The following is a 22105-nucleotide window of genomic DNA, read 5'->3' as shown; positions in this document are numbered from 1 at the left end:
ATGAGAAGAAGTGCAGGGCGATGGGGAGGGAAGGAGACGAATGGCAAAAGAGAGAGAATGAAGAATGACAGGGGATGAGTGGAGGAGCGGGAAAGAGGGGAGGGTGTTTCACTTTCTCCAAGCTATAAAAACAGCAACTGCAGAGCTGACTGGCAGATCAGACACAGGACGCCTCAAAGATGTTTCTACGGCAACAAATGCTCCAGTTATAGCAGAGGCCCAAGGGTGGATGCTCCTGACTGACAGCACAACATACCAACTCACATTATATGGGTAAATGAAACAGCAAGATCACCATTAAACCACTTGGGCAGATTGTCAACAGCTCCGCGTGATATGAGAAGAGGGCTGGGGAGAGTCGCGGAGGCGGTGAAGAGGGCGGGAGGCTGGCACAGCACACTCAGCAGAGACGAGGAGAGTGCAGCAACACTGAAGCTCAGGTGATACAGCCAGTGAAGTCAACGGAGCGACTGGAAGCCAGAAACAGTATCTTTCATGGTCAGAGTCTCATGAAGGACACATACTTAGCGGCGTTTAGATGATGGGTTAAAGTTATAAATAAGAACAGATGTCTGGATCATAAGAACTTTATTGTTACACTGAAACACTGCTTCACCACAATAATGTACAGCTACAAGCTTTCACCTTTGATCATGAAGGTATATGTGACGCAAACAATGTCTCAGCTGGGATTCCCCCAAAGCGCACACAAGTGCTTCAAGTTCAGCTGGTTTAAAATGTTTGCCTGCATGTCACTGTCCACAAATGTCAGAATGAACAGGTGATCCCACAAACGAGTTGGCATGGTTCTGAAACATCACCAGTTTGATACAAGATGTTTTTAGAGGCTACATTTCAAAATGCTTCTTGGCCATGGAAATTTCCTCGTTAACTGTCCCTGTGCAGACACGCTTGGTGCATGCCGCCCCTAGTGGCAGGCGTGTGAATCAGCGCAGCGTGCGGTGCGGCTTGAAGCAGTCCGGGCTGAGCTCAGAGCAGTGCTTGTGGGCAGGAAGCAGATACCTCTTCAGGCTGTCTGGCAGAGGCAGGGCCTGCGCCTTGCTCTGCAGGTGCCATGGTCCGAGGCAGCGGCGGATGGTGGCCCGACAGAGGCAGCGCAGCTGGGGGGGGGCTGCATCCTGATCCCGTGGCGGGCTCCCGTGTAGGAACAGCAGCCCCTGGAGGCGGGGGTCTCGTTCGAAGTGGCGGAGGTCCGCTCTCGGGGGAAGAGGGAGGTGCGGTGATGATGCCAATGCCAGGTCCAGGAGGAGCTCTGCTTTGGTCAGGAGCTCAGCCTCCAGCACCGGGTCCTGGCTGCCTGCAAGGGCCGAGCCCAGTCTGCCAAAAATGAGCCCGTGCCCCGTCCAGCAGGGGGCACTGTGGCGGGTGCAAAGAAAAGGGCCACCTCGCTCCAGCAGCAGCACAGCCAGGGGAAAGAGCAAGTCAAAGTACTCCAGGCAGGTTTGGGTGAGCGAGGGTTCACCCACCTCCTCACCAGGCTCAGGCCCCATGTCGCCAGGCGTGAGGCAGCAGCTGGGGTCGGCGCCGTGAACCAGCAGTAGCCTAGCAACAGCCAGGCAGAAGCGGCCGATCTCAGATGCGTCCTCCTCAGTGCCTTCCAAAGCCTCCTTCACCAGGAAAACAAGCGAGGACACGGCCGTCTCCCCGTCTTGTGTGGTGGCTCGCACATCAGCGCCTTCAAGAGGCCAGAGGGAGATGGGTAAGGAAGTACAAGTCAAAAAAAAAAATCAGGAACACCGACACCAAAGGATTCTGGGAAAACTACCCAACCATCTGGTCTACCTTTCTCAAGCAGTAGCTGAATATTGTCAGTGTTGCGGACCGTGAGTCCGTCACTGCTGGCCAGAGCGTGAAGCAGGGCAGTCTTTCCTGCCAAGTGAGGAAGACAAGAAAAAGATGAAGGAAACCGCGAAGCTCTTGTCTCCACATGGGAGTTGGCCGGCCAGGGCATGTCTGACGGTACCATTCCTGTCCCTGGCATTTACGTCGGCACCCAAGTCGAGGAGCATTCGCAGGCAGGGCAGTCTCTCCAGCTCCTCGCTGGCCAGGTCCAGCGGGCTGCTCTCGTGGATCTGCTCGCAAAGATACCACTTGTCACCCAGCACCGCAGGACAGGGGAGGACAGGACAGAGCTGGCCTCGTTGGACTTACCCGATCACGCCTGTTGAGGTCCGCCCCATTGCGTGCCAGCAGCTGCACCATCCGCGGCCGATTCTTCAGCACGGCGACATGCAGGGCCGTGTAGTAGGACACGGGATCTTGGATCAAGCGAGAAAAATTGACAGAGAATAAGACAAGATGCTGCTCGTCTCAGAGTCAGAATCCCTTTATCTGCCAAGTATGAAAAGTACAAGGAATTTGTTATGGCGCTGGGGGGCATGAGGTGTCCAAACAAATACACAATCAAGAGAAAAGTACAAAAAAAACTATAAACTGAATAAAAATAGAAGCAGAAATGAAAATGTGCAAATAAAAACCATACATGTAGATGTATAAAGAGGAGACCTGCAGATGCAGGCTCTCGGTCCTCACCCTCGAAGTTCAGGTCGGCGCCATGGCGCAGCAGGATCTCGGCAGGGGAGGCGAGTCCCCGCTCCGTAACTTTCAGCAGTGCGTAGCTGATCCCCTCCTCAAACACGGCTGACTCCGCTTCCTTCTCCAGCAGCTCCACCAGGACACCCTCGCCCTCTGAGTTCCTGCCACCATGCACATTTTTTCATTTAACCAACGCTTTTATCTAAAGCAGGGGTCTCCAACTCCGGTCCTGGAGAGCTACCGTCCAGGAGGTTTTCTATCATACCCGGCTTCTGATGAGCCACACCTGTTCTCAGGTAACTACCAGGAACAGCTGTGGCTCATCAGAAGCCAAGTGGGACAGAAAACCTACTGGATAGTAGCTCTCCAGGACCGGAGTTGGAGACCCCTGATCTAAAGCGACAAAGCTGGGTCAGGCAACAGAGGCTTAAGGACCCTGCTCAAGGATCTCACAATGTAATCACTCTGCCGACTGCGGGATTTGAACCAGCAACCTTCTGATCACAATCACTGCGCCCAAGCCACACAGCAGCCTCCAAACTGACAGTCAACACCCCAGATCAATCAGTCACAGCATCAAGTGGTTTAGCATCCAGTCCATCTAGAACCACATGCAAAGCTCTCAGGGGGCTGCGGGAAGGTCACCTGATCTACCCTCACCTCTCTGCGACTTCCTCCTCTTCCTCAATCCCCACCACGTACATCACAGCATCCACCAAGGGCTGGTACTCGTAGACAATCCTGCGGAACCCATGTAGAAAGGGCATGTTCTCCGTTCATCTGCCACTCAGTCCAGCCCCCAGATGCTAGGAGGAAAGACAGGGGATGGTGAGAAGCAGCATTTACAATTTCAGAAAAGTAGCTCATGAGTATCCATCCATTTTCTGTAACCCATCCATCCATCCATCGTACCAAATTATCCTATTCAGGGTCATGGGAGGTCCAGAGCCTATCCCAGAGGCTATATACAGAGGCTATCCCAGAGCCTATCCCAGAGGCTATCCCAGAGGCTATGGGCACAAGGCACCTCATGAAATTAGTCATGCATGACTTTTTAGGTTGTTCATCCAAAATTACAAATGTTAACTATAAATGGCAAAAATATGTATCCATATTTGAATAATATTCAAACTCAAATAAGAAAAATATTCATATTTGAATGGCTCTGTGGAAGCAAATTATTTGTTCTTCACCAGTAGCTTGGAGCAGTTTTTAAACCAAAGCAGATTTAGGCCCACCAATGTCAAAGGGTCATGTCGCACCACTGTGCGGATCACATGAACACACGCTTCATTTGTGAGCGACATGGTTCCCAGCTCAGCCTTCTGCTTCAGAAAGATAGATCTTAACCCCGCTCTATTTTTAAATTCCACTCAAACGCCTGGGAGAGAAGTTTAATAACAATTAGAATTAGTGAAGAAAGCCGTCTGCACAGAATTACTGCTCCAGAACCGCAGGGACTGGGAGACACACCGTCGGTCCATTTCATTTCATCTGACTACAACCTCCTTTTCTGAGGGCCCTTTAAAAGTTTTGTCACAGCCTGCATGTTTGTTTTCACTGGGTCACAAATGTGCATTTGGCACCAAGCCAGGGTGAGAACATTGGAAATAACATGGGGAGACAACATGGATGGTCTGGGTTTACACATTTGCATGGTGGATGAAGACAGCAACCTGAAAAAACAGAGTTAGGAGTGTGTTACTATAGTCCAATCATCCAGCTCTAAGGATGTCAATGAGCTTTCAACTCACCACCCTGAAGGATAGGGGGGTGTGAGAGGGTGAGATCGATTACAAGGGCCCCTGAGGGACAGGGCACCAAAAATATTTGGAACGTGATTGGATTGGTTTGGGTTGAGGGCCTAAAGCGATGTGCCTTCATGGGACCCAAAGCGGGAACATTCATATATTTGCAAAGCGTTAACCCTAACCGTAAGCATCTCCCCCTCCGTGTACTACGTTCACGTGCTGTTAAGGACTGGGCGTGGTCTGCCACTTACAGCCACCATAATAGACAATAAAACACGCAAAAAAACACTACTGATCAGAATGATCATCGAAGATCAATGCAAGGTTCTCTGATTAACTGTCCGAATAAATAAATAATAGTGCAGATTTATCATCGGGAAAATCCGCGGCAGACAAGCACAAGACAACACTTGATGTATCCCTGCTTCTTTCAGCAACATCAAACACAAAACGCAAATGTACTTCCCTAAAGACTTGGAATATGTAAAATATTTGCACTCTCATATGTCATATTTAAAATCCCTAATTACTACAAAACGCTCACCAGTTGAATCGTTGCTAATGTGACAGTTCTCTCATTCTTATTAAACTACCATGTAAGAGACCCGAGGAGTAAAAATACATCTCTTTCGTGAAAAAAACTAGCATTAACCACATGTTTCACTGACAAAAAGCTTCTATCTGCACATAAGCTTATTTCATTTTTGAGAAGCTTCTTTTCAACTCACCAAAGTATGAACCGGAAAGGAATAGGCTTGACGTAAAGCTTCGCTTATGTTTAAAATAACGATTTCCGGCTCTTTTAATATCTATGGTCCGTTTCCGGGTTTGGCTTTTCAAAATAAAAGTCGGCCAAAAAATAATGATAAAAAAACGAGCAACTTTGCTTGTATAGTTGTGATTATAAGCAATCTGAATATACATTAGAAGATGTTATTAAATATTATGACTTGCATTATTCGTGACGATGATTTCACGTTTATGTATGTTATGCTTTAAAATTATCTTAACTCTAAACTTCATATGTATTGTGTAATACATAGTTAACATATGTATTAATTCTTATTAATTTACTATTCCAAGAAAAACACAGCAACCGATCCAGGGCTTGAGTCTGCTGTCCTTTTTTCATTAAGGAATATCAGAAATAAACACAATTGTATATCTTCCAAGAAAAAAATCACTTATTATTCAGTTCATATTGATAACAAACCTATAATCCAACTTAACCTTTTTAGTGTGTAGAGAACAACTAATTACCAGACACAGCTCAGAAAATGTGAGCAACACACAGGTAACATAAGCCCTGTAATATACGAATCAAATGAGTCGCAGAGAGCAAATAACAAAAGGGAACTGAGAAAAATGTTCTGAAAATTATGCGTATGGAACAGCTGCTTGATAGACACCCAAATGTAGGGACAGAACCCACAGTGACAGATACCTAGGCTGATTAGCATTTTATGGAGTACCTGTATCACGTCACTCCGGAACACTTTACGGCACATGTAACGTTGTCGCTTAGGCTGTGCAAAGGTACAGGGAACTGGGATGCCCCAGCCCGTCCAACAATGTGTTCTGTCTGAATGTAGATATTAAGCGGTGTGTGATGATAAGAATCGGCCTCCTTGCGCTTTCTGTCCGGAGCCTCCCGGCCCATTGCAGTGCCGCCACCGCAGGTTTTACGGCATCAGCTGATGGGTCATGTGGTTTCCACCGCGGACACCGGAAGAGGGATGCAAGTTGTGTGGCTGTCTGCGATCGCGAGGAACTTTGCCTCCCCATTTTTATCTGTTTGATGTGAAGGGATGCTTTGGCGACACTGTAAATTAATGCGCGCCAATTGCCACGTTTGATAACATACTGTAGTAGCCTTTTTTCGTTTCTTTGCGGTAGATTTCGGCGGGGAGGGGTGATGTTTGCGACGGATGATGAAGACGGAGATTTCCTCTCGCCATCGGGAGGGTGAGTTATCTCCAATATCAGTACAGCAATCCTGATTTGTTTGGGTTACCTGACGCGTTATTATGCCATCGCTGACAAGCTCGCTCTCAACTGCATATGTGTCTGTGTATCATGGATAGCAAGATGGGGCAGGCGAAAACAGAAGTTTGACTAATGAAGTGTCATCATCATCATCATCATCATCATCATCATGATTATTATTATTATTTCACATGCCGAGGCATATACTCTTTACCCTACAATGGATGTGACGTTAAATATTAACCTATACCGTCTGTGACATACCGTCTGATTGACTAATTCAGGCAGTGGTTTAATTTGTAACCCGGTACTTAGGTACGGATACTCAAAACCAAGGATGAAACACACAGCAAGCTGTACCCAGGATGGGAGAGCAAAGGGGCGAATATTTCAGTGTTCAGATCTTTTTTACCCCCCCAAGTACGTAGCTGTTATGGCGGGGTAATTCCAGTTTATTCAATTTTATGGCTGTATTTCGATGTATCCGACACCGTCGCGTTATTCCACAGAGGGGAAGTCCCATCTTCCTTAAATTACTTTTGCAAAGGCGCCGCCTGTTGTGCTTCTGGTAAATGGTTTTCCTTTCGGTTGGCTGGAAATAAAACATAAAAGCTTATGATATAGCACACCCTTATGCTTATGTGTGATTTGCAAATACTTTGTATATTCGTATTTAATATCGCAAGTATGACATCTGTTTTATAACTGAAACAAATATATTTTCCCTCTAAATAGGATAAAACACAAAATAAATTAGCATAAATATGTTGTGCTGTAATATTGAAATGTCTGTCAGTATACCTGTATAATTGCCATATATTACAACCCAAGCTGAGGTGTGTATTATGGATTTTACTTTCCGTATGGAAGTCCTCCTTCGTTCTTTGTTTTTTGTTTTTTGAACATGGATCCAGAAATGCCTGAGCGCAGTAACTGGAAGCCGTATAGATTTGTAGAAACCTGCAGAGCAGCTTGGTTTTCCGCAGGTTTTGTCTTGAACACTGTGATGCTGTCCTGGTATTTTCCCTGCACTGCCTCTCAGCTTTCTAAGGAGGGCGACAGCGTTCCCAGCAGCGTTGTGGGGTGGAGTGTGTGCGAAGGGGGTGGGGGTGATGTCAGCTCCCTAATTCATATCACTTGTTTACAGTTATGGGAGCAGGGTGTGGGTTTCCCATGCAACTCGCTGAGGGGCTGGAGGTTTTCCCTGAGAAGCGGTGGCACAGGCTGGCTGGAGTACCTTGGCGTGGGCCCCCCAGCCTCCTGGCGATGCTGCCCCATGTCTGCTGTCTAGCACCACCGTTTTTGGATGCCTGCTGAATCTGCTGTGGTGATGTGATCGCTGGTTGCTAGGTGGTGAACGGAAAGGCACACGCTGGACACTGAGGCATCTGCCATGGCTGTGGCATGAGTCGCTAGCTGTAGTCTTTTGGGGGCGGCTGGAATCTGGCACACGGGCTTCCCGCGATGGCTGAGGTGTGCGACACTGATTACCTCTGGAGGGAGATCCAGGGGTCAGTGTGTTTGGTTTTTCTGTTTTCGGGGATGTTACAGGATTCCACAGATCTAGGTGCTCTCGTCAGGTTGTGGAAACGGATGTAAAACTGCCTGGCTCTGCGTCTCTGTTAGAATGTGTGACCTTTAAAGAAAAAGCTGATCATTTTCTTAGCTGGCATTTATGGCTGATTGCAGAAGCTTTATAGTCTGGGTGGTACAGATTTATTGAGCTTTTCTAAAGAGATGATAACTTTATCAGTCGGACTGTAAAACTTTGCAGTTTCTTGATTTGAATGCAAGTTGTAAACATTCTGTACATTTACTGTGACGTTGACTGTTTCTGTGCTCTTAAATCAGAAAGTAATGATCCTGGTTTACTTCTTAAGGATGAAACGTGGTTTGCTGCTGGTGGAATTAAAGCTTCAATGGTCTGTATTGTTCTGGTCTAATCATGTAATCCAGAGCATACTATGGATCGGCACCCGGAAAATTTTTGTCTTCAACTTATGTTGATGCTTTTTTGGAAAAGGGCATATTATTAGACAATATAATATTTTAGCAGAAACATAATTTTTGCTTTGAAAAGGGATTTGACCTGGTGGATGGTCATTTATAGTCTTCAAATGTAACACAACAGTCACATGAAATGTAAGAAAAATATGCAGTTAAATTACAGGAACGAGGTTGTATGGGTTTGAATGCTGTGAGCGTAGATGTAGATGTAGATGTAGCAGCAGTGCAAATCTGAATATACGAGTATAAATCAACAGGTGTTATTGTGATGGTTTTTAAGTTTGTTTAAAAAGGATAACGGTTAAAATTAGTTTTTATTGTCGAACCAGATATTTTGAGGAAAACTTGTGATGCACATAAATGCTTTCAGGTTATAAACGGAATGCGCATAAAATTAAATTTGCGTTAAGTGCTCAGCCACCGTGTCATTGTCAGTAACCATGATGGCTGAGTCTCTCTCTTCCCTTCAGTGGATCTTTGCTCACCGCAAACTCGCTCACCCTCTGGGCCTCATTTCAGAGCGAAACTGGCCTCTCTGTTCGGAATGGACCAGGCCACAGCTCAGGGGAACGAGTCCTTCCAGTATACCGCTCCCAAACAGCCCAAGAAGGGCTCTGCCGGCTCGGGTAAGCAGGGCCGCAGGCAGAGGGCGCCACCTCCTGGTCATTGCATTCAAAAACATACAAAGTCTGACCAATCACAGTGTTCCATATTTTCATGGTCTCAGTAAATGGCTTTCTGTTTGTTTTGAAGGCCCCCCAGGGGGGAAGTCCACAGCGCCCCCTGGAGCACCTGCCGTCCTTTTTGCCACGGCCGTCAATGCATTTCAGTAGTAAGTGCAAAATATCATAAAAGATTGGTTTTCAGTTTTAAAATTGGCTGAACAGTGGCTGACTGTGTTTCTGCCTTATCAGTGTGAATGGACAGTACATGAAGCAGGGGAAGCTGGGAGCTGCGGTCCTGGGTCACCATGCAAGCAGAGAGGTGGGAGGAGCCGACCCCTGACCTTTGGGTCCATGCTGGTTCTGTTTGGGCTCTCTGCTGCAATGCGATGTGTGAGAGTGTGCTCAGCTCACGCATTTGTGCTGTTTTATTTTTACTTTCGGTTAGACAGTAGCAAATCAGAATTGAAACCCTGTTAGTAATAGTTGAATAGCAATGGTCTAATTTCCACTTAAAAGTTTTTTAGTAATGATGCTTACGTGTAGACTTTGTTAAAAAGTCTTAAGAAAGCGTAAAATGTTATAAAGGTGTACGTGTAACAAGGTATATTAAAACGGCTCCTATTGTCCTCGTTAATAAGTGTCACAATGTCTGTTATAAAACAGGGCAGTTAGTGGCGACGGTGGCTCTCCTTGGCCAGTGGATGTCGTCCTCCAGCTGAGTCTGACTGTCTGTCTGCTTCCACAGTACAAGATTTTGCTGTATGTCAGTCAGCAGAAGCAGGTGACCAGCACCCGGATCCACACGGGCTTTGTGTTCACGGTAAGTGGGTGACAGCTGGGGGGGGAGGACAGGATGTATGGGGGTTGTCTTATCCCCAGTGGTGAATGACAGACCTGCCCCCCCCCCCCCATCTCTGCAGGTCCAGCCCAGCAACTATGGCACCTTCTACGATGAGCAGCGTCAGAACTGGTCCCTGATGTTTGAGTCAGAGAAGGCAGCCGAGGACTTCTGCAAGCAGGTGGGTGTGCCAGTAGGTGGCATGGCGGCTGAGGATGAGCACTGCCGGCTGCCCCTCTGTGTCCCGCTGCTGTACCCCTGAGGCGACCTGCTGCAGCCACATGGCTCAGCTGGTCTTGAGGCGTCAGGATTGCGAGGCACTAAAATGGCTCTGTTCTTGTGCGACGCAGGTGTGCCTGGCCAAGGCAAACAGCACCCCCACTCTGGACTCGGTGGTCACACAGGAGCTGGTGCTGGGCGAGGGGCAGAGGGTGGAGGTCGGGGACACCCTGGAGGTGGCATACACGGGGTGGCTGCTCCAGAACCATGCAGTGGGACAGGTAGGGCGAGGGCTGGCCGCAGCACGCGGAGTGTGTGCCCGTGCAGGAACATGTAGCTGTGCACATTCAGCGCCCGTCAGGGCTCACTCACAAACCGTCCCAAACTAAAACAACAGAAGAACCCAAACAACAAGGGCTGGTCCTTTCAGTTCTGTATCATTTATTTTTGGGAACTCTGTGTCTGTGACTCTTGTGTCTGTGACTCTTGTGTCTGTGACTCTTGTGTCTGTGACTCTTGTGTCTGGTTGTGAATCCACTTCCCAGTCCTCCCCCACTTCTGTCTTATCCCAAACACCAGGAGCTTCTTTCATGTTGGAATTCATCTCCGCAGACAAACATCAGACTGACATTATTTGCTTAGCCTCGACTTCTCCGTAGGGAGTGCTGTGTGGCTCAGTGGGTTAGGATGCTGTGACTGTGATCAGAAGGTCACTGGTTCGAATCCCAGAGTCGTCAGAGTGATGTCACCATAGGACCCCTGAGCGAGGCCCTTAACCCCCAGTCCTGCTTCTATATCTGTGTCTGCTAAATAACTTACATGTAATATGAGTGCAGTGCAGATGTGCCCCCCAGACTGACCTGCATGTTACTTTTCCTTGATATATATTGATAGATGTTCGACTCGAACCTAAACAAGGACAAACTCCTGCGGCTGAAGCTGGGGGCTGGTAAAGTGATCAAGGTGAGTGTGTGGCTGGGTGAGGGGAGGGGGGGGGGGAGCACTGCCCCTCCTCTCACTCATTCTTCCCTCTCTCACTTTCTTTTCAGGGCTGGGAGGAAGGCATGCTGGGAATGCGAAAGGGTGGACGGCGCCTCCTGGTGGTGCCCCCTGGACAGGCGTATGGCTCTCAGGGCGTCCCCAGCCGCATTCCCGCCAACAGCACCCTGATCTTCGAGACGGAGATACGGAGGGTAGGGCGGCCAGGCTTCTGACATCACCAGGAAATTCTGCTTCTCAGCATGGAGACGTCGTGGGCGGCCGTAAAGGCCTCAAATCTGTGTTGTCATTTTTAATTGGTACCTGGTGTGGATTATTTAATAAACATGTACATAATCGAAATGGCGTTTGATTTCCTGGCCTTTCTGCTATCAGGTGAAGTTCGCCAAGGACGCCGGGCTGGACCGAGTCAGCACTGGGTCGCGGGACTCCGCCGCCCCCTCCCCGGCCCCCAGCGTGGACAGCACCGGGCCGGACACAGCCCAGCCCCCCAGTGCTGTGGCAGCCAAACACGGGTATGAGGCCCCGTCGCTGTTAGAGGGGGGCGCGCCCCATTTTCGGGTGTCCTTAAGCACCATCAGCGCTTAGGCCGACTCTGTTCCGATCCACACTCCTCATATTCCCAGATTTCAGGTTTGAAAATTATTTTTCAGAGACGTTCCCTTACGGGCGAAGTCCGGTTCCCTGAATGAACAGCTGGCAGTGAGTAATTAAAATACTTTTAGTAATATTATAGTCTTTTTTTTTTATTATTATTACTGCCTTCCACTGTCCTTCGATCCCTGTCTGTCCCCGGTGTTTGTGTAGTTCTTTCTCTGGTCACATGATCACTTTGTATGTCCCTCTCTGGTCACATGATCACGCCCCCCTCCGCCGGCCCCATAGAATCCCGACTCCACCAAGGCCAAGCTGATCTCCCGCATGGCCAGGATGGGCCAGCCCATGCTCCCCTTCCTCACGGGGACCCTGCCCTCCCAGCCCGACTCCAGTGACTCCGAGATGGAGGTGAGTCTCCCTGGAGCTGTGAGGTGGCATGGCCTTGCCACATTTCCAGAACGTTCTGTCAGTGGACACCATTACTCCTTTATCTGTTTTGTGTGACTTCGCCGCCATCGATATCTGTGCCAGGACCACAGCGGGTCTCGAGATAGAAAGCACCCCCCTGCCCCCTCCCCCCAGCCTGTGCAGATTTCGGCCACGCCCCCAGTCTCAGCTCAAGGTGAGTGATCGCTGTGCTGTTAACGTCCGACCCACAGTAGCTTTAAGGCTTTAAAGGAGCAGCTCTGAGCTCCTCTCGGTGCCTTCCTCCTGTGTTTACTCGCTCCACTCACGGTTTCTGTTCCTCCCCCCGCTTCAGGTGTACCCGCCCCGTCTGCCTCTATGCTTCCGGTTTCCATGACGACAGCCAATCAGCACCTAGGGCCGCCAGGTTCTGTTCATGCCTTCCAGGTGAGTGGCGGCTGCCTCCCCCAATGGTTGCACAGGCCATTCCTCTTTCACCCCGAGCTCGGTGGGGGTGGCGGGGCCGTACTTCCCATTAAACATTCTGTATAAACACCTCCCCTCCCATTACAAAGCCATGCAGACCTATATGGTATTTATGTGGCATAAGCGTTTACATTATATTTATTTCTATTCATCAGAAGCTTTTGTCCAAAGCAACATAAAAGTGAGGTAATTAGCACATTACAGACATACGGCTGTCAAAGAATCGACGAGACATGAGTGCAGCTTGGCTGAGCTTCCAGTGAGTGACCAGGTACAGGTGTAAGCAGGACTGGGGCAGGAGCTACAGAAACACATCTAACAAAGAAGGAACTTAATAACACAACTATTCAAATCAGGTGTAAGATTAAGAGCATCCAGGGACCACATCGTGGTGTCAGGCTAGTGGAGGAATTCCTGGATCAGATGGGTCTTCAGGTGTTTCTTGAAAGAGGACAGAGAATTTGATTACCAGATTGACTTAGGGAACAGGTTCAATATGCTGTTTTTAATCCAGCTGGCCAACTGATGATTTTGCATTTTGCTTGCGTTAAGGTTACCATTAATGTACAGGTTCTTTACTGTAGAGTAGCGATTCTAGTATTTTTTTAAGGTGGGGCCCATAAATGGGGCCATGATTCATATAGGGGAGCAAAGCTTATCATTAACCAATGATATGTTTTGAATGTGTGATTGACAGTGGAGGGGACACTCCAGGGGCCAATCAGCTTTCAGCTGGGGCCAATGCCCCTTTGGCCCCGCCCCTGTATCTTTATACTGACAGTCACAGCTTCAATTTCCTGATTTGTTCTAACGTAACAGGATAGTGGGGAAAGCAGCATAAGGCTGTAAAATTTTAAGTCGTTTTAAGTAAAGCTACCTGTACATTGTGCTGATGACACATGAAGATTGGGTTTTGCCGTGTTCCCGTCCCACAGCCATACTCATACAGCCAGTCAACTGCAAACACATCCCAGCTACAGCCAGTAAGCCAGATGTACACCACGCAGACCGTGCCGTACCAGGGTAAGTGACTGCCGCTGACAGGGCCAGGTAGCCTGTGACCCTCCAGCGATGAGCACGCTGTCCTGATCCGATTCCCCCATCAGGCCCCAGCGACATCACTGCCTTCTTGATGACTGAGGCCCGACAGCACAACACGGAAATCCGCCTGGCCGTGGGCAAAGTGGCCGATAAAGTGGACCAGCTGGCCTCCAAGGTCAGCCTTTGTGGAAGGTTTTCCTTCCTCCTCCTCCTTCGCTCCTTCCCTCCCTCCCTCGGTGTTCCTCCGGTGACAGGCGCTCCCCTTCTCCCTCTGAAAGGTGGATGACCTTCAGAAGCAGGGAGGGGTTTCCCTTGGCCTGTCCAACGTCTCTATGGAGACGGCCATGATCATGCACAACATACAGAGGATCATCCAGGAAAACGAGTGTCTGAAGAAGGAGGTGTTCGAGAAGAGCTCCAAGATCGAGGAGCAGAACCGGAAGATTGGGGAGCTCATCAACCAAAACCAGAGGTGAGGGGACCCTCCCCCTACCCCCTGCCAACTGCTCCCTGTGTCACTAGATCTTCGGGTGTCAATTTTGAGTTGGTCCCTTAAAGTTGCACAAATGAGCAAGTTCCAGGAGTTTTTTAGTAGACGATTCCTTGACCACTGACTTAATTGAAGGCCAGTTAAGACGGCGCTGTGTACAAGCCATTGTGTTCCACCCTCTTTCTCAATCTCTCTCGCTCTCTCTCTCTCTTTCTCTCTCCTCTTCCATTCCCTGCAGGTACATGGAGCAGAGCAACCTGCTGATGGAGCAGAGGAATGACTCGATGAAGTCTAGCAGTGAGCAAAGCCAAGCCCGCATGCTGCAGGCTGAGCTGGACAAGGTACCGTCAAGTAACCAGATGTCGCTTGCAGACACGGCCATGGGCACACGGTTACACGGCCATGGGCACTCGCGTATACGGGCACACTTGGGTACGCAGCCATGGGCACTCGGGTATATGGGCACACTCAGGTACACGGGCATACTCGGGTACACAGCCATGGACACACTCAGGTACATGGCCATGGGCACTCGGGTACGTGGACATGGGCACTCGGGTACATGGCCACACTCGGGTACGTGGCCATGGGCACTCGGGTACACGGGCACACGGGCACACTCGGGAACACGGCCATGGGCACTCAGGTACATGGGCACACTCGGGAACACGGCCATGGGAACTCAGGTACACGGGCACACTCGGGAACACGGCCATGGGAACTCAGGTACACGGGCACACTCGGGAACACGGCCATGGGCACTCAGGTACACGGGCACACTCGGGAACACGGCCATGGGCACTTGGGCTGCATGAAGCTCCCACTTTAGCCAAAGCTCTGTGCTGTGGAGCACCATCATGAACTTCCTGCCTTCATGCTAATTATTTCTGATGTTAGTCTGCCATTGGACAGTACTGGGTCATGTGATATGAGGTGGAATGTCATTTTACTCATTGTCTTGCCAAATGCTGCTTTTGATTAGGCAGGTGGTGTTGAGGATTATGTGGGACAGCATCATTGCTCTTCTCTGGTTTTGAGTGTTCGTGTCACAGCTTATGTGAATTATAAACTGTTCACTGGCCAGTATGTGCGGCATTTTTAAAACCTGTAGTGTGTCATAAAAATACTGACCTAACACCATTTTTGGGTATATAAGTAATGGGAACTGTGCACTTTGTGGATATTTGTTTTTTTCTTGGTTCCATAAATGTGTGGTTCATGCAGTGTGTGTATGTGTGTGTGTGTGTGTGTGTGTGTGTGTGTGTGTGTGTGTGTGAGTGGTGTTCCCGTCGTGACAGATTCCTCCAGTGAGAGGAACGGGATGCCCCCTGCTGGCCGGCACATGCCGCGGCTCTGCGCGGGGCCATACCGCGCCCATGTTACCGCGTTAAGCTCAACTTCACTGAATGTGATGGGTTAAAACACAAATCCAGTCTCATCCGGCTTCATTGTCACCGGCAAAATTCAGGGAGAATGCAAGAAACTTGCATAACAGTCAGTGGTTCCTCAAACGTGGTAAAATATCTACACAAGTGTTCCTTTCCAAAGCATATGTGTATTTATTCTGTCCTTTCCTGTCTTCCCTGCCTCTTCCTCTGATCATCATGTGTATATAACTCTGTATCTCCCACTAACGCGTCTGTGTTTCCTGGCTGCTTCTCCTGCTCTGACTCTGAGGGCCTCTGTTAGTGACTGATGTCTCTTCCCAGCATGCACTGCCACAGGACCTGGGATGGGGGCAGGTGAGCTGCTCTGCTTCTTCACTCCTCTTCCTCACTGTCTCCTTTTCTCGCTGATTCACATTTCCTTTATCTTCTTTTATCCATCATCCATCACTCTGTTCTTCCCACAGGGTCATGCTGTTTTTTTTTTGCCCCTGCGGCATTTTTGTTGCCCCTGCATCGTTCTGCCCTGCTCTTTCTCACATTACAGGTGTCTGTGATCTCCCGGTTTCCCAGAGCCCTAATCTGCATATCTGCATCTTCCTCCTCCTCCTCCTCCCTGTGCAGGTACGTCTGACGGAGGAGCTGGCGTCGTCCGCAGCACGCGTGTCCCAGTTGCAGCTGGAGGCCAGTTCACAGCAACAGAAAGCCGCTGAGCTGCAGGTCAAGCTGGGCGCCGCCCTGCAGGACGGAGAGAGGCACTGCACGCGGCTTGCAGCGCTCGAGAGCCAGGTGGAAGGTGAGCGGGGATGGGGGATCGGCTGATTTATTTGTCCTAAGTGGTGGGGAGTGAGATGACTCAGAGAACTGGGGGGGGGGGTTCCCTCATGTGCTCGGGCAGAGTTGAAGGAGCAGGCGGAGCGAGCACAGACGCAGTACCGCGGCGAGAAACAGAAACGGCGGGAGATGGAGCTGAAGCTGAGCAGTGTGGAGGAGGAGCTGCAGGACCTGCGGGTGGAGAAGGAGAGCCTGGAGCGCGTGAGTGGAGAATGGCCGCCGTTTCTTTTTTATCTTTATAGTAAGGTGTCCACATCAAAAACATCAAAAATCAAACCGTATAACCACAAGAATACGTCAAACTAAGCAGACAACATGGGGACAGGAGAAAGAGAAATAAGTAACATACAGCTTACATATCCGTGTGTGTGTGTGTGTGTGTGTGTGTGTGTAATGGTCATATTACACATCAGATATATGAGCAGATGATTGTAAGGCAACACAAGACAAATAACCATAAATCCTTTCTTCATGGGTGTCTGTCTTACATCCTCTTACATTTTAATCTAAAGATACTAATTAAGAGCACATGGTTCAAGAGAGAAAAAAATAAATAACTGTTTATAATGTATCACATGCTTAATATGAGAGCAAATATGATTTAAAAATAGTGTCAAAACAGATATTAATTCATAAAGTATAGCAATACGTCCCCTTTACAAAAACAAATTCACAAAATTGGATGCAATTCTAGTCTGATGAACCAAACAAAACACGGTACACTTGTGAGAGTGTCACTGTCATGGCTCTCCACGTGCAGGCGCTGGCCGACAGGAAGAGGAAGTGGCAGGCGGAGCGTCAGCGCAGCGATGCGGAGCTGGAGGAGGCGCGGAGGAGCGGCCAGCAGGAGGTGGAGAGCCTGAAGGCCCAGCTGCGGAGGGCCAGGAGCAGCACGGACCAGGCGGCTGCGGAGCAGGTGGGTCAGGCCCCTGGGGGCGGCGTTGCACATCCTGGATGTAACTGCGTGTCTCCATAGCACTCCCTGACTGCCTGCCTGTTCACGCTCCTCATTCTACCTCCATCTGCACGCTGCCCCCTGGTGCCCAGCTGACACAGCTGCAGGCGGAGCTGCAGGCGGAGTGGGAGGCGCGGTGCGAGCGGGAGCTGGCGTCGGCCCGGGAGCGGCATGGGCGCGAACGGGCGGAGCTACAGGAGCAGAAGGAGGCGCTGGAGGAGAAGCTGGCTCAGCTGCAGGAGAAGGTGAGGAGGTGTGGCCGCTGCTTAAAGCACAAAAAAACATAATTTACTTAACATTCCATTAAAAAGTGGCATAACGAGGTATAAGTTTAATATGTCAGCTGCTCAAAGTTCCACCAGCAGATCCGCACCAGGGATTAAAACCACTTCTGCCTTAAATGTTACATTTATGAATGATGTTGCATGTATATAGTGCTTTTCACGACGCCCAAAGCACTTCAACCACCACCACTGGGCAGCACCTACTGGATGATGCGACGGCAGCCATTCTGCACCAGTACGCTCAACACACAGTAGCTTAGGTGGTGAAGGAGCAGGTGGGAAATCACCAGTTAGATATAGGGGATGATTAAGGGGGCAGATTTGATAGGGCTACAGTGGGCAATTTTAGCCAGGACATCGGGGTAGCACACCTACTCTTTCGAAAGTTGCCCAGGGATCTTTTATGACCTCAGAGAGTCAGAACCTCAGTTTTACACCTTTTATGACCTCAGAGAGTCAGAACCTCAGTTTTACACCTCATCTGAAATACAGTGCCATCTTTACTGCACTGGGGCATTGGGATCCACACAGACCACAGGATAGACTAACCTGTTAGCCACACCAACACCTCTGCCAGCAGCAACCCAGCTTTCCTAGTTGGTCTCCCATCCAAGTACTGGCCAGGCCCAAACCTGCTTAGCTTCAGGTGGACAACATAGTCTGAACTGCAGGTGGTACGCCTTGTGCTGACTAGTGCACTTCTTAACTAGAATGCCACCTTCAGGACGGTTCAGTACAGTGCAGCTCAGTGAAGGCCATGTTCTGCCCTTCCCCCAGTTCTCTGCGCTGAAGCTGTCCCGCGAGTCAGAGGAGCAGCGGCTGCTCCAGCAGCAGGAGCAAGGGGAGGAGCTGCAGGCACTGAGACAGAAGGTACAGGGAGGCGATCCGGGGCTTAGGTGGGGCCGAGACCTGGGGACCAGGGCCAGCCCACCTCCTGCTGTGGTGGAGGACAGTGGACGCCAGCTCTGAGTGCCGGTTCTCCCCCCCAGTGCTCGGACCTGCAGGAGCAGGCGGGGGCCGTGAAGCAGCAGCTGAAGTCGCACGTAGCTGAACTGGAGAGCAGGCTGGCCGAGCAGAGCCAGGCAGACACTGCAGGGGAGGTGAGCGGCGCCTATATGGCACCATCTCTGGGTTCACAGCCATTTATCCAGAGTCAAGGTACAGCTGCAGGGCCTCTTCTCGTGACTTTAAGGTTATGGGGCTGTGTTCCTAACCACCACAGGCTTATATGACAGTAACGCCACCATGTCTGGTTCTTTCCACCTGAATCACGCTGTGTGGTAACAAGTAACAGTATAACGTAATTAGGGAAGGAACATAACGCCTTTATTAGACTGCCTCTGCCGGCCAGGATATGTTACAGCCTTGTGTTACCTCACCCCAGGATCCTTTACGGCCTTGTGTGACCTTATGGTGTGTTATCTAACCCCAGAGGAGGTCAGCTTTCATCCATTACAACCTAAAGGAAAGGGGGCTATAGGTTTTAAGGACAGGATGATGTGTAGCTCATTGGGTTAGAAATCTTAACCCACATCCAGAAGGTTGTTGGTTCGAATCCATGGAAAAGTTTTTAAAGCCAGCAGTTCTGAGTGCCCTGACCTCAGGGCGGTTACAGGAAGCCCTCAGGAGGGTTGACTCCCAGCATGCCGAGCGCCAGCCCTGATGCCATTCTGGATCTTCCCCTCCAGGTGAAACGTGTGATGAATGGTGTGTTCCATTCACTCCGGGGGGAGTTTGACCTGCAGGAGAGCTACACGGGCAGCGCCATTCTGGGGGTCATCGTCAGCACCATAAAGGTGCGTGACGAAGACGCAGCAATGATGGTTGACCCCTTAATGTTTGTTTTGCTTATTTATTCGTCCTGTAGTCATTTATTTTCTCTGCCACTGCTTCCAGAGGGTAACCCTGCAACTGCTGACTGAGGCATCTCAGAAGAACGAAAACGACGAGGAGGAGGAAGATGAGGAAGAGGAGGCAGGACCGGGGGAGGAGAAGCCTTCACAAGAAGTGCAGTCTAATGGAAAGATGGAGGAGGTAGAGGAGGATAAGCCAGCACTACAGGAGGAGAACAGCGTGCAGACCTATGTGGGCCTCCAGGCCAGGGAGGAAGTGGATCAGCAGGAAGTATGTCAACAGGAAGTGACCACTGCGGAGAAGCAGGAAGTGGGTCAGCAGGAAGTAAGTCAACAGGAAGTGACCACTGCAGAGAAACAAGAAGTTGGACAGCAGGAAGTAAGTCAACAGGAAGTGACCACTGCAGAGAAGCAGGAAGTGGGTCAGCAGGAAGTAACTACTACCAAGAAACAGGAAATGAAGGGGGACCCTAAGGGGGAGCTGGCCCCGGCAGTGAGACCTGCAGAAATGGCATTTGCTCCATCTACAGCGGACAACCAGCCTGAGGCCACAGCAGCAAACCATGTCCAACCTCTGAGCTCAGATCTGGAAGCAGAGGCCCAGGCTGAGGTTGTGGATCTAGGTGTGGATGGTGGGGGTCCACAAGGGGAGCCCCAGGTAACAGAGTCAGCCCCTACTGGACCCCCCACACGACCACCACCTCCCCCCGACCCTCTGCGGGGTGAAATGGGCGAAACTGTCAGGTGAGTCCGGATGCAGCCCACTGTGTGCGTTTAACGGGTCTGACATTGCCCGCCCGAACGGGTCTGACGGTGCCCACCCACTGAGCCTCCCTTCTCTGTGCTGACCCCCACCTATCTGTCTTTTTTTTTCTCTGCCTTGTACTCCTACCCTGCACCCCCCCCCCCCCCCCATCCTGGTGTCCTATTCTCTCAGTTCGTCTGAGGGAGTAGAGGAGGAAAATGGAGCAGGGCCATTTTTCCAGAAAGCAGCCCCAACCAAACCCCCCCCACCACCCACGGAGGAGGAGGATGATGAGCTGGTGAGGAAGGATCTGCAGAGCCCCCGCCCCGGACTCTCAGATTTCACCTTCATGCCCCCTGTGCTGACACTATGTGTCAGATTGTGGCTTCGTAAGCCCACCTTTTTGCTTTGGCTCCCAGTGTTTGGTCAGTGTTGACTGATTGACTTATTTATCGTGCATTCACAGAGCCTGAAGGGCCGCCCGCCTCCAGCCCCCCTATTCGGTGATGACGACGACGACGACGATGACCTGGATTGGCTAGGCTGATGGCAGTATGAGTGCGTGCATGTGCGTGTGCGTGTGCGTGTGCGTGTGATGGGTCACGGGTCATTGGGGCAGTCCCGCTTCTCGCCAGGCGTGATCCTTTCCGTCCTGCAAATAGCAGGAAATATAATGACACTGTAAGAGCCTCAGATCTATCTCTGGCGATGAGGCAATATTTTGCTCCAGTCAGTTTCCCTGCCTATGCCTCTCTCTCACAGGCAGGGACACGCCCCCTGCTGGTGAACCAGCCTATCAGACTGTGTGCTGACCTCCGCAGTCTGCTGTGCTCTGGTGGGTGGACAGTGGACTTATTTGGCCTTAATGGCAAACATGTACGTTTTAGTGGTGCAACAAAATCTTCATAGCCTCGGATTTCTTAAACTTCTCCAGAACATGTTTGAACTGAATGTCTCTCGTATAATTAACGGTTGTCAGTTGTTTTCCACAAACGAGAACTGGATAACGCTAAACTACAAATTGCAACGTCCAAGAAAATCATTCTGTGTTACCATTCAGAGGTTATTTTTGGCCTCTCGTGACCTCACTCTGCTACCAAACTTCTCTAACATAGAATGATGAATTATTACAGATTAATAAAATGTTTTCTCTAATTCATGCAATCCTGGTGTTTTATTGTTTTGACTCCCCACATGCTAACCAGGCTCCTTAGTGTTACTCATGCTAGCTGGGGGTGTAATGATTCTCCAAATCCACGATTTGGTTAAGGCATGGACGTAGGTTTGGGTATTGATGGTAGGGACAGAGTACTGTGTGTGTTTAGGGGGCTGGGGGGTTCAGGCCTGATCTGGTCTGTACCAGTATTGAAATCAAGCCTACAGCAGATGATATGCGGGTGTGCTGCCCCATAATATTCAAATGTTCATTCTAAGTTCTGTTCTTATGAACCAGTGATTTCCGTGTCTATCGTAAGTCAGCAGCCTGGTAAGTATTTTTGTCACTTCGCATGGGAGCAAACCCATAGGATGGCAGTTGTCACTGAACAAACCTAATGTCAGTTTTGAGATTTATAACTATAATTTATATAATTCATCAAGAGCCAACAAGCACAACAGTGTTAAGCCACACAGAGCTAATTACTACAAGTGCATAACCTTACAGGACAGACATCAATTAAAATGTACCATTTCTGTTTTACTAAGATTTTTTTAGACAATGCCACTATCCGTACATACTATCTAATCTCGTCAAATAACATTGTAGGTCTCGTAGATCACAGGTGTGTGTTTTTTGCTGGTATATGTGACAACATTTTAATGCCATTTCAGCATGGAGAAATTCAGGGGTCCAACATACCTCATAATGGTTGACCACCCAAATCAGATAATATGCCACTGAAACATTCTGTCCGCCCCACTAGCCTAAACAGTGTCAGATAAAATAAACATGTCAGAAACATTCTGCTCTTTCTAAACACGTTCAGTTCCTTGTCCTAAGTGCTCTTAAG

At 49.7% G+C, this 22105-nt stretch overlaps 2 protein-coding genes across 7 annotated transcripts; one reads left to right on the top strand and one right to left on the bottom strand.

Annotated features, from left to right (window-relative positions):
* Positions 1–571: 571 nt before the first annotated feature.
* Positions 572–5922, bottom strand: asb6 (ankyrin repeat and SOCS box containing 6). Of its 3 annotated transcripts, none has more exons than XM_023840735.2 (7): positions 5780–5922; positions 3217–3362; positions 2554–2717; positions 2173–2279; positions 1985–2093; positions 1804–1890; positions 572–1696 (listed from the first exon to the last, which is right to left on the bottom strand). In XM_023840735.2, exons 2-7 carry the CDS (start codon positions 3321–3323, stop codon positions 948–950), a joined length of 1323 nt encoding a protein of 440 aa, XP_023696503.2. In that variant the 5' UTR covers positions 3324–3362; positions 5780–5922; the 3' UTR covers positions 572–947. The 3 variants fall into 3 exon arrangements, with proteins under 3 accessions (XP_023696503.2, XP_023696501.2, XP_023696502.2); XM_023840733.2 differs by lacking the exon at positions 5780–5922 and adding an exon at positions 5036–5103; XM_023840734.2 differs by lacking the exon at positions 5780–5922 and adding an exon at positions 4852–5029.
* Positions 5923–5980: 58 nt separating this feature from the next.
* Positions 5981–21251, top strand: fkbp15b (FKBP prolyl isomerase family member 15b). Of its 4 annotated transcripts, none has more exons than XM_023840728.2 (29): positions 5981–6272; positions 8820–8926; positions 9054–9132; positions 9215–9284; positions 9711–9785; positions 9886–9984; positions 10154–10303; positions 10917–10985; positions 11072–11215; positions 11397–11536; positions 11675–11723; positions 11907–12026; positions 12150–12240; positions 12379–12470; positions 13445–13532; positions 13616–13725; positions 13829–14022; positions 14279–14381; positions 15750–15782; positions 16050–16221; positions 16324–16460; positions 17020–17175; positions 17307–17459; positions 18276–18368; positions 18488–18598; positions 19187–19294; positions 19395–20095; positions 20289–20394; positions 20563–21251. In XM_023840728.2, the coding sequence occupies exons 1-29, from the start codon at positions 6223–6225 to the stop codon at positions 20641–20643; spliced, it is 3681 nt and encodes a 1226-aa protein (XP_023696496.2). In that variant the 5' UTR covers positions 5981–6222; the 3' UTR covers positions 20644–21251. The 4 variants fall into 4 exon arrangements, with proteins under 4 accessions (XP_023696496.2, XP_023696498.2, XP_023696499.2 ...); XM_023840729.2 differs by lacking the exon at positions 5981–6272 and adding an exon at positions 7415–7804; XM_023840730.2 differs by lacking the exon at positions 15750–15782.
* Positions 21252–22105: the final 854 nt, after the last annotated feature.

This window comes from Paramormyrops kingsleyae, chromosome 2 (genome assembly GCF_048594095.1).
Source record: "Paramormyrops kingsleyae isolate MSU_618 chromosome 2, PKINGS_0.4, whole genome shotgun sequence".
NCBI lineage: Eukaryota > Metazoa > Chordata > Actinopteri > Osteoglossiformes > Mormyridae > Paramormyrops > Paramormyrops kingsleyae.
The sequence above is the reverse complement of the archived record's forward strand: the minus strand, read 5'-3'. Positions and strand labels throughout refer to the sequence as shown.

What these genes read in the sequence shown, in the direction of transcription:
- asb6 (XM_023840735.2), bottom strand. Translation starts at nt 3,323, where the DNA reads ATGCCCTTTCTACATGGGTTCCGCAGGATTGTCTACGAGTACCAGCCC. An exon ending in CGCCGACCTGAACTTCGAGG is followed by an intron (nt 2,280 to 2,553) that starts GTGAGGACCGAG and finishes GCTTGATCCAAG; the next exon opens with ATCCCGTGTCCTACTACACG. An exon ending in ACCTCAACAGGCGTGATCGG is followed by an intron (nt 2,094 to 2,172) that starts GTAAGTCCAACG and finishes CTTTGCGAGCAG; the next exon opens with ATCCACGAGAGCAGCCCGCT.
- fkbp15b (XM_023840728.2), top strand. Translation starts at nt 6,223, where the DNA reads ATGTTTGCGACGGATGATGAAGACGGAGATTTCCTCTCGCCATCGGGA. An exon ending in AGAAGGAGAGCCTGGAGCGC is followed by an intron (nt 16,461 to 17,019) that starts GTGAGTGGAGAA and finishes CTCCACGTGCAG; the next exon opens with GCGCTGGCCGACAGGAAGAG. An exon ending in TGGCTCAGCTGCAGGAGAAG is followed by an intron (nt 17,460 to 18,275) that starts GTGAGGAGGTGT and finishes CCCTTCCCCCAG; the next exon opens with TTCTCTGCGCTGAAGCTGTC.